Genomic DNA, 15132 nt, shown 5'->3' on the forward strand with positions numbered 1-15132 from the left:
GGGGGGGGAGGGGGATTTTTGACCTCTCGGAGATTAGACAATGCCCGAGCTTGAGGGAAGCGCCATCTCCGTCATCAGGGAGGGCTTGCCAAGACCTTGCCGGAGATAGGAACGACACGACTCATCCTCTTGCCTGGACCGAGCATCACGCCTCGCCTGAAACAAGCATTGCCCCGCCGTTGTTGGGCGGCTTTGCGGTGGTGCCATATGATGGCGCCGAGAGAAGGGGCGGAGGGAGGTGGTGGTCATTCTGGTCACTGCACGCTACCCGAGTCACCAAGGACGACACGGGGCAGCTCGACCTTTCAATTGATATACAGTGTTGTAAAAGAAAGTTGCAAAGACTATTATTTACAACAAATGTAATCACATAAAACATACGTGCATTGCTTCGTTTTCTGAATTCAGGCCGTGTTAAAAAATGGGAATTCAGGCTGTGTTCTGACAGTAGACATGGCTACGCATGCAGCATCCGCAAGCAGCTGATGAAGCGGTACCCACATCATTTGCATCCACCGCCGCCGGAGGTCCACCTCCGCCGCCGATGCCGCCGCCGACCACCGCGGGCACACTCTCGAACAGGGCTCTCCACGCCCGCCTCCTCCGCTCCGGCGCCCTCGACGCCGACCCCTCAGCCGCCGCCCCGCTCGCCGCGTCGGCCGCTAACTCTTCCCTCCCCTACGCGCTCTCCCTCCTCCGAGCCCACCCCTCCACCTTCTCCTACAACACCACCATCCGCTCCCTCGCGCACGGCCCCCGCCCCCACCTCGCCGTCGCTCTCTACCGCTCCATGCTTCTCGGCCCCCTCTCCAACCCCAACAACTACACCTACCCGCCCCTCCTCGCCGCCTGCGCCCGCCTCCTCCCCGCGAGCTCACCCACCGCAGCAGCCGCACCGGGCACCGCCGTCCACGCCTCCCTCTTCCGCCGCGGCCTCGACTCCCGCGACCGCTTCATCGGCGCGTCACTCCTCTCCTTCTACGCGGCCGCCGGGGACCTGCCCGCCGCACGCCAGGTGTTCGACGCAAGTCCCCCCGGCCAAAGGGACCTGCCTCTCTGGAACTCGCTCCTCCACGCCCACCTCTCCCAGGGCTTCTACACCCACGTGCTGCGCCTCTCGCGCCAGATGCCCGCCGCCGACGAGGTCACGCTGCTCGCCCTCGTCTCCGCCTGCGCGCACCTTGGCGCGCTCGACACTGGCCGCTGGGCGCATGCTTCCTATGCAAGGACCCGCCGGAGTACCACCAGGAATCTGGGCACCGCTCTGCTCAACATGTACATGAGGTGCGGAGATGTCGAGAGCGCGTGGTCCGTGTTCCGGGAGACGCTCGACAAGGATGTCCGGACGTGGAGTGTCATGATCGCCGGGCTGGCCATCAACGGGCTCCCCAGGGACGCGCTGGCCTTGTTCGCTGAGATGAAGAACACAGGCGTGGACCCAGATTCCATCACCATGACCGCCGTGCTGAGCGCGTGCGCCCATGCTGGCATGGTGGATGAGGGCAAGAAGTTCCTGGACTGTATGCCTGTCGAATATCGTGTGCAGCCCACCATAGAGCATTATGGCTGCGTCGTCGATCTGGTTGGTCGAGCAGGGCAGCTGGAGGAGGCATTGGCTCTCATTAAGGCTGTCCCGTTCCAGGCTGATGTTGTCCTATGGGGTGCTCTCTTGGTTGCCTGTAGGGTTCACAAGAATGTCGACATGGGCGAGATGGCTGCCATGGAGATACTCAAGTTGGATCCTCAGCATGCTGGGGCATGCGTGTTCTTATCTAATGTCTATGCTGATGCTGGGAAATGGGACCTTGTACAAGGGGTAAGGAGCTCAATGAAAGAACATAAGATATACAAGCCTCCAGGATCCAGCATTGTTGAGCTAAATGGTGTGGTTTACGAGTTCTTGTCCGGGGACCGTTCACATCCTCAGTGTGATCGAATATATGCAATGCTTGATGAGATTTGCAAGACTTTAAGCCTCAAGGGCTACAAGCCTTTAACTAAAGAAGTCACCTTTGACGTTGATGAGGAGGACAAAGAAGTTTGCATCTCGCAGCACAGCGAGAAACTCGCGCTTGCCTTGGGACTCATAAGCACGACAAGAGGGGCTGTCATCCGCATAGTGAAGAACCTGAGAATCTGCGAGGATTGTCACTCTGTCATGAAGATAGTCTCAGAGGTCTACGATCGGGTCATAGTTGTCAGGGATCGAAACCGATTCCACCACTTCAAGAACGGCTCCTGTTCCTGCTTGGACTATTGGTAGGACAAAATCTGAATGGTAAGGTTCTCTAGGAAATATGCAATCAATTCATTGCCCTTTTGTATTAGGAATCACTACTTTCATACAACCAGTGGATGGAACTATATAAACATAGAAGTAACCTTTGTCCTATGCACGATCATAAGATCCCTTGGTTGAATTAAGTCTTTTTTCACGAATGAAATGTAGATGGCATGATCATGTACTTCAAGAAAAGTGTCTCAGCTGGCCATGCAGTACTTGCTTGTTCACATGATTTATACGTCACTGCAGACTAATTGACCAAGATGCTGGCTAAGATTATGATCCCACAGGCGCAAACTGTTCACCTGACGTAAGTCTTCAACTCTTCCTCTCATCATATACCCCTTCTCTTTACTTGATTCTAGGGTTCAACAGAAAAGAAGCTCTGATGTAGATGAGTTTTTTTCACAAAAAACATGATTCTCTTCATTGTTTGCTGCTGTGACAAAAGATTCCTTCACAAGAGTATGCATATTTCACTTCTGTCCTCATTACACTGTCTGAGGGCCTGTTGGGGAAGGCTCCAGCTACCAACTCCACGGTCGGAGCGTGTGGAGCTGCCCCGAACACTACCTCCGCGGAGCTGAAATCTATGGAATCCGTGGAGCTGAATTTATGGAACGGCCGCGTCTGTAGTCCACCACAGGAAAGATGAAAGGGGAGGGAGGGATACAGTAGTTTTGTGTCATACCCATTTGTGCGCCAGAAACACAGTGAGATGGATCATTACTGATATGTATTTACAGATGTAACCATATAAGGAAGTTTTAGTTGATAATGATTTTACAACAGAATGTAAGGATTTCACTGCGAATCCACAACATATCAAAAACATGCCATTTATACATGCATTGCTTCGTTAACAGAATTCACTGAGAAGCAGAGGGTTGGAAAATCCTTGTTCTCAGAGAAGACGAGGCTACGCCTTCAGCATCCGCAGGTAGTCTTCGATTATGGACATAGCTGAGGAGCGGTACCCAGAGCCAAAAAGGTTGTAGTGATTCAGGTAGTGGTATAGGAGATACAGGTCCCTCCTCTTCTCAAAGCCTGGCTGCTTCGGCATCACCTGAATAACAGTTCAGTATGTTACATTTAACTTTTCCATCAGGACAGTAAATTGAGAGGCCCACCCAGCACAAGACATGAGTTAAATAGTAAGAGAGAAAGACAAGCGGTCAAGCACTCAGCGGGATGTGTTGGAAAATATGCAGATGAACTCAACAAGTACAGCTGGGGGCAAGGGACTCTTCGTTTTATGGGAGTGATACACAAATTGTACTATCTCGTTTTTATTACGAAACATGTAGTGGAACAAAATGAGCATCGGATACCTCGAAATAGGAGCTGTAGAAATCCCCTCCGAATCCAGCACACCATGACATCCCAAACTCTGCTTCATTGTGTCCATCTGCAGTTAAAGAACAATCAGTGACATTTCTTCAGCGATTATCTATGAGTTCTAACAAAACTGTGCAAGAAATTCAGTGATTCCAAACAAATTAATAACCACTTAGTGTTTGCCTTGATCGACACTTTCCTTATAAAAATGAATCAACACATTGCATATACAATGATTGTGATTCTGGAAATTAGGGCAAGAAATAGCGATTTTTACATACAGTAGCATGCCGGATCCAGTATTACAGGATCTCCATTAGTATCAGCGCTTATATTTCCACTCCATAAATCTCCATGAAGAAGGCATGGCTCAATAACAGCACCATCAAACAGTGGATGCATATTGTCAATCAATCGCTGACCTGCACAAGAGGAACTTATATGAAGAAGTTATGAACTACTCCACATGTTAACACCCAGTTAATGATGTGTCCATCAGAAGAAATGGGAACATATAAGTCAAGTTCCATATGTTCCTCCTTTCTCGTATGTACCTTTTTCATATATAGCTGAATCTCCGAACCGCTGTGATATCAACTTCAACTGGTATCCCAGTCTATGCTTCGAGTAAAACTCAATCCAGTCAGCAGTCCAAGTGTTGATTTGTGGAGTGCTACATCAGGAAAATTGGTAGCAAACATGAGTTGCAAGCCACACTACTGGAGGTGGACTTCAAAGTTAAATGTCACTGAGACATTCATCTCGTCTTGATAAAAGGGACAAGTTCAGTTTTAGAATAGCGAGCGCTTAATTTTACCTTCCAATAGTATTTTCAACGTAGAAACCATAGCCCTTGTCAGATTTTGCAGCTTTATGCATTTCAGCGAGCTTTCTCCCTAGAGCTGACTGACAATAAGCTGTTTGTTAACGGTGAATGATTTAAATAAAAGCTTGCAACAAAAGGTACAAGTTACCTTTTTCTTTGAACGAAAGGGGTTTCGGGACAAGGTTACCTGGTCACCCCTAGAACGACCAAATTGAATATACTCCATAATGATAAAAGAACCACCAGTTGGTAACGAACCAACCTGTCATAAAAGGGGCACAGAGTAAGAAATACAGTGAAGAAGAATGGCAGCTGTAGGCAGGTGCCAGGTAGTGACAAATAAAGATAGTACACACAATCTCTGTGCTAAGATGCTAACTGTTAGTTGCTAGATGAGAAGCAACCAACGACCTTCAGATGAATATAACTGGAATAGGAATACGTATACCGATCAAATATCAGAACAAAGTATCTAGTTCTGCAATGTATGGTGTAGTGCAGTTTCAGTCATGAACGTCAGGTATGGTTATCTTGTAGCACTGTTTTATGCATCGCACAACTTATAGATGCTCTTGCATCTGGTTCTTCACTGACCTTGTACGGCAAAGGAACACGGATTGACTTGGTGTCATACATTGCCTTCAAGCCCAGAGCCTCCCCTTCAAACATAGCTGGACCGATGCGCCTGGCATACAAGAATATGTTTCCATTCCATTGTTGCCACCAACATGACTACTTGAACTACTCCATGACATGTTGACTGGTGAGTTAGTTCTAAACATAAATTTGTGTTAGCACACCTGTTGGTCTTCACAAAAAAGGAGCCAGCATCGGTATCATAGCGCTGGGCGGCGTTGATGCACCCACCCCCAATGGAGCTGGTCCCTGTAATCTGGGTGGCCTTCCCCTCGGTGAGGATCCACTCCTTGATTGGGTCGTCGCTCATCGCAGCCACTGCCCAATTGCACGAGACAGGATCAGAGATTCAGAATGACACATAAAACATATGGTAGCATCCACAGCCTCAGCCATGGCAATGCCATGAATTGGGCGTGGAAATTGAAGCTTGTGCCCCCATAAGGCCATAATCACAACTATTGCAGGCCATGGCCGCCACATCACCTCAAACCCTATCCAAATTCTACGGACAACATTTCATATCGGGTTTGCCCTCGCCATGCTACCGGAGACCATCAACACAGCCAGGAGCACGGCGAAATTAAGCTTCAGCACAGGTCGTACAGCGGAGTGGAAGAAGAAGAATTTAGGATTGAGTTCTGAGAGGAGTGGAGGAGGACTTGCCGACGGATAGCCTGGAGGCTGCTCGACGGGGGCAGGCGGAGCAACGGGGCGGGGGGCGGCGACGGAGGATGGAGGAGGCGGAGGTGGAGGGCGAAGAGGCGGAGAGCAGCGCCACGTTTGCTGCCATCGCAGGCGCTCGCCTTCTTCTCCGAGCACGGACGGACGCCCGGCGAAATCCTATTGGCTGCCGCCCGCCGTCGCCATCGCCGTGTCTACTGGCTTTTTTTTTTGAGACACCGTGGCTACTGGCTTTTTTTTTTTTGAGGGAACTAGGACTGACTAGGAGTGACGAAACGCGTGCTGCCCAGTGCCTGATGGGCCTGGTGTCGACAAGCGGATTGGTCACATTTCCCCGACAACTATATGGGCTTTTCTCAGATTCGAGGCCTGATGTGCTATTTTCCCGGATGAATAGTACCTCAAAAAAAGTCGTAAAATGTCTTCAATTTTTTTTTATTTTTTTTGGATGTTTGTGTTTGTGACGCAAGCATGCTTGACAGTTTCCATGCAAAATGGAGCACTATTTCGTCGGTGAAAAAACAATTTTGGACTGACATTTTGGAGTAACATTTGGTGTTCAATATATTTATTTTTTGCACAGACCAAAATGTTTAACCTTTTTGCCTAAAAATTTGCAGGGAGAATTTGGATGTGACTATGAATACATCCAACATTTGTTAGGGATTTTTTGACATTTCAAAAATCATTTTCCATGCGTAGGAGCACGTGCTCCCAGGAGCCAAATTGGATTTCCGTCTTTGTTCACTGCAAATAATTCATGAATCTTTTACTAATGCAACACTTGAACCAAACCTCGTGAGAAAGATCACCTCTTTCTACATGGCTTGTTGCACCGATCGCCCACGCCGAGCGCCAATGCCTGCCCTCGCCGAGCTGCCGAAGACCATAGGCACAACCAGGAGCACGGCAAAACTAAGCTTCTGCGCAAATCGTACGGCGGCGAGGTGAAAAAATGTTGGACTGTGTTTTGAGAGTGTGTGGTGAAGAACTTGTTACCGACGGATAGCATGGAGGCTGCTCGACGGGGGAAGGCGGAGCTACGAGGCGGGGGGCGGCGAGGTTGCAGTCCAGTGTCATCGTCATCACTCCTCCACGAGGGCGACTCTGACTCCACCATCAACGTCCACCGATGTTGCTCTCACCACAAACAAGTGCAGAGGCCTGCGTCGGTCGATGCCAAACACTCAACCACACGCGTCGGCGACCAGGCAGCTCTAACTTTGTCGACGAGCATTGCAGAAGAAAAGTGTTGGACTTGCGCCAAGCCAGCGCCGGAACCAACCACTCGTCTCGTGTCATCGTCACCACAAGGGCCCCTTCTCAGCAGCTCCGACTTTAGAAAGACAAAGTGAGGCACGACGACCCCTCGAACACGCCAGAAGAGATCGACTACCAAGACCCATTTGCAAACCAACTCCACCCAAAGCCGCCACCGTTGCCACACAAGAAGCCGCACAGAACTACCACATCGCTGGACGGACACCTGCCGACCGCAATGCCACGAGCATTCAGCCCATGGAGCGCGCGAACGGGATCCAAAGCTCTTCAAGATGACGTCCCAAAAAGGGAAGCGACAATGCCAACGCCATCGCCCAACCTGACCGGGCCTTAGGCTTTCACTTGAAGAACCAGATACAAGGGTGTAAAAGGGATGGACTTCATGGCGGTGCCTCCAAGGAGGTGAAACGATGTTCATGAATGCTGACGTCGTTGGCTGACAAAAACCCGACAAGCTTTCGCTCTGAGCGTCGCCCAACACCACACCCTCATGCAAAGCACCTCTGCTCGCCCGCACGCCGCCGGTGTCGTGGCAGCGCCACCACCACGTCGGAGCCATCCACCTCATCGCCGACATGCCGATGAGCCAGAATTGGTGCCCATCCACAAGCACCACACGAAGGAGGCAGCACCCGCCGCACCGCTGATCTGCAACCAGCCCGCGTAGGGAGGAGGGACCGCCACCCCACTCCATGACTCCATCTCGCTGGATCGGGGCGCCAGATCTGAATCCCGCTCCATCCCCGACATTGGCCGCCGGTGCCGCGTGGCCGGACGGGAGAGGCACCGCACGGGCCGCCAGGACGAGGTCATCGAGAGGTCGCCGCCAGACTCGTGCAACGCAGGTAGAAGGGCCGAGTCTCCCACAGCCGAGGACGCGCGCCGCAGTTGCCCAAGCGCCCATCACCTCCGAGGTAGAAGCGCCAGATCCATGCCGCTTGGGCACCACCGCACCCGCGCGCCCACCATCCCGCGCCGGCCGATCATCGGCGCCCCACTACAACCTATATACCACTGCCAGAGTGAGAGCCTGGGGACCACCTCCCCGGCACCCAGCCTCGCGTCGCACACCACGCCGTCCAGGGTCAGCTGCCGCGTGCGGCGGAGTGAGTGAGTCCCGCCGCCGCCGGCTGCCGCACAGACTTTGCCGGCGATGTCACCAGACGATGGCAAGGGGGGGTGAACGGGGGTGGCGGCGGCACCGCGGTAGGTTTCGCCCGAGCCGCTCCCTGGAGAGCGATGCGAGCGCTTTCTTCCTCGAGCTATGTGTCACTCTGTTGTGTTTAACTGTTTACTGTTGCCCCCCTCAAAAAAGAAACTATTTAATGTTGTACACTAGAAAAAGAACTTTTAACTGCTGTTGCTAAAAATACTGTTTATTGTTTATTACTGCAATCAAATGACACATTGGAATTTTTAGGCCATGCTGATTAATTGGATCGTTCAATAGCCATACTCATCATTCTTCATCCCCTTCAAATTTCATGTCGCCGAAGAATGCTGAAACTTCACTTGATACATTCCTAGTAGCCAACAAGAAAGAAGGGATCTTTGTTCGGGGATGGCGTTTTGGCTCCCAGAAGCATATGCTCTGGATGAACAGTACCTAAAAAAAGTCGTAAAATGTTAAAAAAATCTGATTTTTGTGGATGTTCGTGTTAGTGTCGCAAGCATGCCTGACAATTTTCATGCAGAACGGAGCAGTAGTGTTTCATTGGTGAAAAAAATTGGAATGGCATTTTGGAGTAATATTTGGTGTTCAATTTATTTAGTTTTTGCAGAGGCCAAATTTTTTAACCTTTTTGTCTAAATCTTTGCAAGAAGCATTTGGATGTGACTATGAATACGTAAAAGATTTGTCAAGATTCTTTTTTTGAGATTTCAAAAATCATTTTCCGCGCGTAGTAGCACGTGCTCCTAAGTGCCAAATTGGACTTCCGCCTTTGTTCACTGCAAATAATTTATGAATCTTTCCTTTATTACTATTGCAGCACTTGAACCAAACCTGGTGAGAAAGATCTCCTCTTTCCACATGGCTTGTTGCGCGGATCACCCACGCCGAGATCTATTCTTTACCTGCTCTGGCATCCCTCTCCTCTTCTTCCGTCGCCGTAGCGATGCATATTAAAGTGTTATCAAGAATAAACCAACTTTGTTGTTATAATCAAAATGTAAGGAACTTAAACACAAATAGTAAAAATGCTTTCCGTCGCTATTTTTCCTTCTCTTTGAATTCCGCATCAACTCTGTTTACTGTTTCCACCATACTGCTATCTTAGTGTTGTTATGTTGGATAATTTTTGAATGTGTTGTCATGTATTTGCTGAGATGGAAGAGAAAGAAGGAAAAAAACGAGTCTTGCATTCTCTTAGATGTCTTATCTCGTATTTAATTGAAACGTTGATGGTATGCCTGAGATTATTAACCTTGATCTGTTAACCACCGGGCGCAGAATGTCGCCACCACGTACCCACGATGATGGATGGCTCGATGTTGATGGGGTGGCACGCACTCGCACGCCGGTCTCACTCTCAACCTGCACGCGAGAACGCTAAATCAGGAATCTGAACTAACCGGGGAGACGCACCCGGTAAGCTAACCGCCTCGACCCCCGCCATTCTCATCTGAAATATCTTTGCGTTCTCTTCAGAAGCGAGCTAGCAGACATAACCGCCCCTTGAGGAGTAGACCCGCGTAGGGATTTAGCCGTATTTAGCACTGACTATTCGCGCCCCCTGTCCGCACGTTGATATGTTTTCTTCCATTGCTAAAGAAATGGAAAGTTGATAGTTCAACGTTGCACCTGCCGCATGTCATTATCACCCAACAATCAAATTCTCCAACCTTCCATTCCACGAAAAGAAATGCATGACCGCCATTTAGAGAGAGAAGCTAGCAGGGAGCAGTTGCACTACTTATTCTAATGTTCTATGATTAATTAGCTAGCCAAATAACGTTGCCAAATAATATCCACACAACTTTTAACCATTTCAGTTATATTTCAATCGAATTCAGGAAAACATGCATGTTGTACATGTTTCAACAATTTTATATTACAAATTCTGAAATACTAAAAATCTTATGTTAGATTTTTAACATTGCAAATCGAAAGTTTTTTTTATGGCAAATTACGTGTGCGAACATGGCAGTTTCCTTCAGCAAGCATTGCAAATCCTGAAAAAAAAGTAATTTGGTATGCTTCCTGAAGGAAATTGCGGGGCTCAGGACACGTAATTTGCCATAAAAAATGTTTGATTTGCCATGTTTAAAAATCTGACATTAGATTGGTATCGGGGTCTTGAAAAATAGCTTCAAGGTGTATCTATGATTGGTCTTGTTTTTGAAGGTCTTGTAGCTGCATGCAATTACTTTTACTTGGTACGTCGCGTCTCGTGTGGCGACGTCTGACACCTCTATAATATTTATAGGCTTGATAGGCACGAGACTCCTTCGTTCTCCCATTCATCATTCCATATCTTGAGCTCCCACACATTCCTCACATCCTTCACTAGCAAAGAGAGAGGAAAAGGCTAAAGTATCTTATATATTGTTGTCGTGTGCTCGTGGTGATGAGCGGCGGTGGTGGCATGGCCAAGGAGTACTCGGAGAGTGGTGGTCTGGTGGGGCTGATGCCGTTCGTGGCCAAGACGTACAGCATGGTGGAGGACCCGGCGACTGACGACGTGATCGCATGGGGAAGAGGCGGCAACAGCTTCATCGTGGCCGACCTCTTGGTCTTCTCGGGCACGCTGCTTCCCGCGCACTTCAAGCACTGCAAATTCTCTAACTTCGTTCGGCAGCTCAATACCTACGTATGTGCACGTAATACTGCAACTGCTACCACTTGTCTAACTGTGGCACTACCACTCTGCTGTAGTTAATCTGTACCACTCTCCAGGGATTCCGGAAGGTGGATCCGAATAGATGGGAGTACGCCCATGTGTTGTTCCTTCGGGGGCATGCGCACCTCCTTTATCTACGAATAGATTTCAAAGTCAAATGTCACTAAGAGTCATTCATCTACTCTTGATAAAAGGAATAAGTCCAGCTTTAGAATACCAAGCGCTTAATTTTACCTTCCAATAGTATTTTCCACATAGAAACCATATCCCTTGACAGATTTTGCGGGTTTATGCATTTCAGCGAGCTTCCTTCCTAGAGCTGACTGACAATAAGCTGTTTGTTAATGATGAATGGTTTAAATAAAAGCTTGCAACAAAAGGTACAAGTTACCTTTTTCTTTGAATGAAAGGGGTTTCAGGACAAGGTTACCTGGCGGAAGCAGGCACTAGTAGAAAAGGGGGCTTTGGTCCAGGCCGGGTAACCCCATTAGTCCCGGTTCAGTCCAGAACCGGGACCAATGGGGGCATTGGTCCCGGTTCGTGAGCCCAGGGGGCCGGCCGGGCCACGTGGGCCATTGGTCCCGGTTCATCTAGACCTTTTGGTCCCGGTTGGTGGGATGAACCGGGACCAATGGGCCTCGCTCCTGGCCCACAACCATTGGTCCCGGTTCGTGCCACAAACCGGGACTAAAGATTAGACCTTTAGTCCCGGTTTGAGGCACGAACCGGGACTAATGGGGATGAGACCTTTAGTCCCGGTTCGTGCCACGAACCGGTACTAAAGGTCCCATTTTCAAACTATACCCCCCCCCTGGATCGCTTTTTCAGTTTTTAAAAAAATAAAAGAAAATGATGGAAATGTCAAAAAAATAAAAGAAAATAAGTTTCCCATGTGATATGTGGTCTAGTTGTTGGGAAAATTTGCAAATGTGAATTTTGACTTTATTTGCAAAATCTCTCTGAAATTTGTAAAAATGGGCATAACTTTTGCATACTAACTCGGATGAAAAAGTTTTTTATATGAAAAATCATCTACTCGAAAAGTTACTTCCAAATTTAACAGGGGATCCCCGTTAAACATTTTCAAAATCCTCAAAAACCTAATAGAAAAAAAGTTACGGGGCTTTTAAGATCTAGAGTGAAAAAATCGAAAAAAATTCAAACAGTGGGCAAACAGTGGTCAAACAATGGTCAAACTAATTATTCTAGAATATTAGTGTTACTAAATAATTATTTCAGTTATTTCAATTTTGATCAAATCTGGTCAAACTGTGGTCAAACAATGGTCAAACTAATTATTCAAGAAATATTAGTGTTACTAAATAATTATTGTTTTTTAAAACAATAGTTTCAAAATAAAACTATGAAATGTGTCACTTCATGCTCAAACAAAATTCCTGAAGGTTAATAAGATTGACATCTTAGTATTGTCAGGAAAACAACAAGTGCAGACTTGGAACGAGGGAGAATAGAACCCGGAAGTTAAGCGTGCTCAGGCTGGGGGAGTGGGAGGATGGGTGACCGTTCGGGAAGTTAGATGATTTGAAATGATGAGGAGTGATTAGAGGATAAATTGAGAAGTGATGAGGGGTGGTGATTACAGACTAGAGGTTAAAATAATTCAGAAATTTGAAAATTAAAAAAAATTCAAAAAAAAATTTCAAAAAAAAATCATAAAATTTCCTTTAGTCCCGGTTGGTGTTACCAACCGGGACTAAAGGTGGAGCTCCACGTGGCCGCGCCCTTTAGTCCCGGTTCTGGATTGAACCGGGACTAAAGGGAGAGGCATTAGTACCGACATTTTAGTCCCGGTTTCAGAACCGGGACTAAAGGCCCTTATGAACCGGGACTAAAGGCCCTTTTTCTACTAATGAGGTCGAATCCTTTATACAAGAAGGCAACATCGGAATTGAGGTAAATGATGATATAGGCCATTACTTCCAAACACAGAAAGGATTGAGACAAGGAGATCCGATGTCTCCTATCTTTTTTAATGTTGTCGCTGATATGTTGGTCGTTCTTATCAATAGAGTGAAAGAAAACAGCCATGTAGGGGGTCTTATCTCACATATAGTTGAGGGTGGGGTATCCATTCTACAATATGCAGATGGCACCATTATCTTCATGGAACATGATCTAGCTAAGGCAAGGAATATGAAGTTAAATTTGTGTCTTTTTGAACAAATGTCCAGGCTCAAAATTAATTTCAACAAAAGTGAATTATTCCGTTTTGGGCGCACCAAAGATGAACATGATAGTTATAAACAGTTGTTTGGTTGCGAGCTAGGTTCTTTACCATTTACCTATTTGGGCATCCCAATACACAATCATAAACTCACTAATAAAGAGTGGAAATGTATTGAAGATCAATTTGAAATGAAGTTGAGATGCTGGAAGGGCAAGCTCTTATCTTACGGGGGCAGTTGGTCCTTATCAACTTGGTACTCACGAGCATGCCGATGTTCCTCCTTTCCTTTTTTGAGGTACCTATAGGGGTACGAAAAAGATTAGATTTTTATCGATCTCGGTTTTTCTGACAGATTGACGAGAACAACACCAAACATAGATTGGCTGAATTGGATATTATTTGTAGGCCAAAGGACCAAGGGGGGTTAGGCATTGAAAATCTTGAAGTTAAAAATAAGTGTCTGCTTAGTAAGTAGCTTTATAGGCTATCGGTGGAGACGGAAGGGGTGTGGATATATATCTTACATAATAAATATTTACATACTAAAACGTTGGCGCAAGTGTCGGCACAACCGTATGACTCTCCATTTTGGAAGGGCTTATGAGGATTAAGAATGCCTTCTTCAACATGAGCAAATTCATTGTAGGGAATGGTCAGGGTATCAGGTTTTGGGAAGATATCTGGTTAGGTGAGACCCCACTAACCATACAGTACCCTTCCCTCTATAACATACAACAGAAAGAGGTTTCCTTTTCCATGGTGTTGGGGTCTGTGGCCCTTAACATTCAGTTCAGACGATCGCTAATAGGAGAACGCTGGGATATATGGCTACATCTCGAGCGTAGGTTGATGGAGTTCAACCTCTCTAATGCATCAGACTCTCTGTATTAGAAATTGTCCATGTCAGGTGTCTTCTCGGTTAACTCTATGTACACAGATTTGAGTAACACTGGGACGTCACCGAGGTTGATCTACATTTGGAAAATTAAAGTGTCGTTGAAAATCAAAGTGTTTATGTGGTTCGTACAAAAGGGAGTTATTTTGACAAAGGATATCTTGGCAAAGCGTAACTGGGAAGGTGGTAAACGGTGTTGTTTTTGCGATCAGGAAGAGACAATAGAACATCTGTTTCTACTCTGTCCTCTCGTAAGTTACTGTGGTGTACTATTCATGTAGCATTTAACGTAGCTCCGCCCATCTCGGTTACACATCTATTTGGGACTTGGTTAACTGGGATTGACCCTAAAACTGCGGCATATATTCGTGTAGGAGTATGCGCATTACTTTGGGCCATTTGGAATTGTCAAAATGATGTTACTTTTAACAGACAAACTGTCATAGTTTTTCTACAGGTTATCTTCAAGGCATCAGCTTGAATCCATACGTGGTCATTACTCAGCCATGTGGAACACATGGAGCTTATGGATACTAGGTGCAACCGATGGGAGATGGTTGCATGGGATACATATACAACCGGTTTGAATGACGGTTCAATAATAGGATAGGTGTTTACTCATCTTAGCCTATTTTAGCCGGTTGTGGCTTTTCATATTTTTATGTCAGATTTGTAGGACCTTTTGAGTCCTTGTTTCGAATCTGGATCTTTAATAATATGGCTGTGTGCATACAGAGGATTGAGATCCAGTGATATGCCATGGGCATGTCATCCATAAACAGTATGGTGCCTTGCCCCTCTCTCCCCTCCGCCAGATCATGATCCAGCGGCCAGGGGTGACATGAACAGTTCCCAGTCTACAGTACATCCACATTACAATATCTACAGTGATTCGTCTACAGGACCACGTCCACGGTGTTTTGTTGCTACAATGATTAATCTGGGCTGTCCATTCCAGATCCAAGGGTCATGTTACGGAGTGACATGCTGAAGGCATGTCACTGGATCTCTGTCACATATAGAGGCCGGGGGTTATCCTCTTTTTTGAAAAAAGGACAAGGTTACCTCTTACCTGGTCACCCCTAGAACGACCAAATTGAATAAACTCCATGATGATAAAATAACCGCCAGTTGGTAACGAACCAACCTGTAAAAAAA

At 47.1% G+C, this 15132-nt stretch overlaps 2 protein-coding genes across 6 annotated transcripts; one reads left to right on the forward strand and one right to left on the reverse strand.

Moving 5' to 3' along the window:
- The first annotated feature begins 498 nt into the window (after positions 1–498).
- Positions 499–3127, forward strand: LOC119304183 (pentatricopeptide repeat-containing protein At5g66520-like). Of its 4 annotated transcripts, none has more exons than XR_005148127.1 (3): positions 499–2278; positions 2450–2594; positions 2736–3127. XR_005148127.1 is itself a non-coding variant. In XM_037581358.1 (2 exons), the coding sequence occupies exon 1, from the start codon at positions 545–547 to the stop codon at positions 2261–2263; it is 1719 nt and encodes a 572-aa protein (XP_037437255.1). In that variant the 5' UTR covers positions 499–544; the 3' UTR covers positions 2264–2278; positions 2450–3127. The 4 variants fall into 4 exon arrangements, 2 of the variants coding, with proteins under 2 accessions (XP_037437255.1, XP_037437256.1); XR_005148128.1 differs by having other exon boundaries at positions 2534–2594; XM_037581358.1 differs by having other exon boundaries at positions 2450–3127.
- LOC119304185 (protein-ribulosamine 3-kinase, chloroplastic-like) lies at positions 3004–5995 on the reverse strand. Of its 2 annotated transcripts, none has more exons than XM_037581360.1 (9): positions 5751–5995; positions 5249–5402; positions 5043–5133; positions 4597–4710; positions 4440–4528; positions 4177–4295; positions 3904–4044; positions 3616–3692; positions 3004–3350 (listed from the first exon to the last, which is right to left on the reverse strand). In XM_037581360.1, the coding sequence occupies exons 1-9, from the start codon at positions 5875–5877 to the stop codon at positions 3204–3206; spliced, it is 1059 nt and encodes a 352-aa protein (XP_037437257.1). In that variant the 5' UTR covers positions 5878–5995; the 3' UTR covers positions 3004–3203. The 2 variants fall into 2 exon arrangements, with proteins under 2 accessions (XP_037437257.1, XP_037437258.1); XM_037581361.1 differs by having other exon boundaries at positions 4636–4710; positions 5751–5994.
- Positions 5996–15132: the final 9137 nt, after the last annotated feature.

Source organism: Triticum dicoccoides, chromosome 5A, assembly GCF_002162155.2.
Source record: "Triticum dicoccoides isolate Atlit2015 ecotype Zavitan chromosome 5A, WEW_v2.0, whole genome shotgun sequence".
Classification (NCBI taxonomy): Eukaryota; Viridiplantae; Streptophyta; class Magnoliopsida; order Poales; family Poaceae; genus Triticum; species Triticum dicoccoides.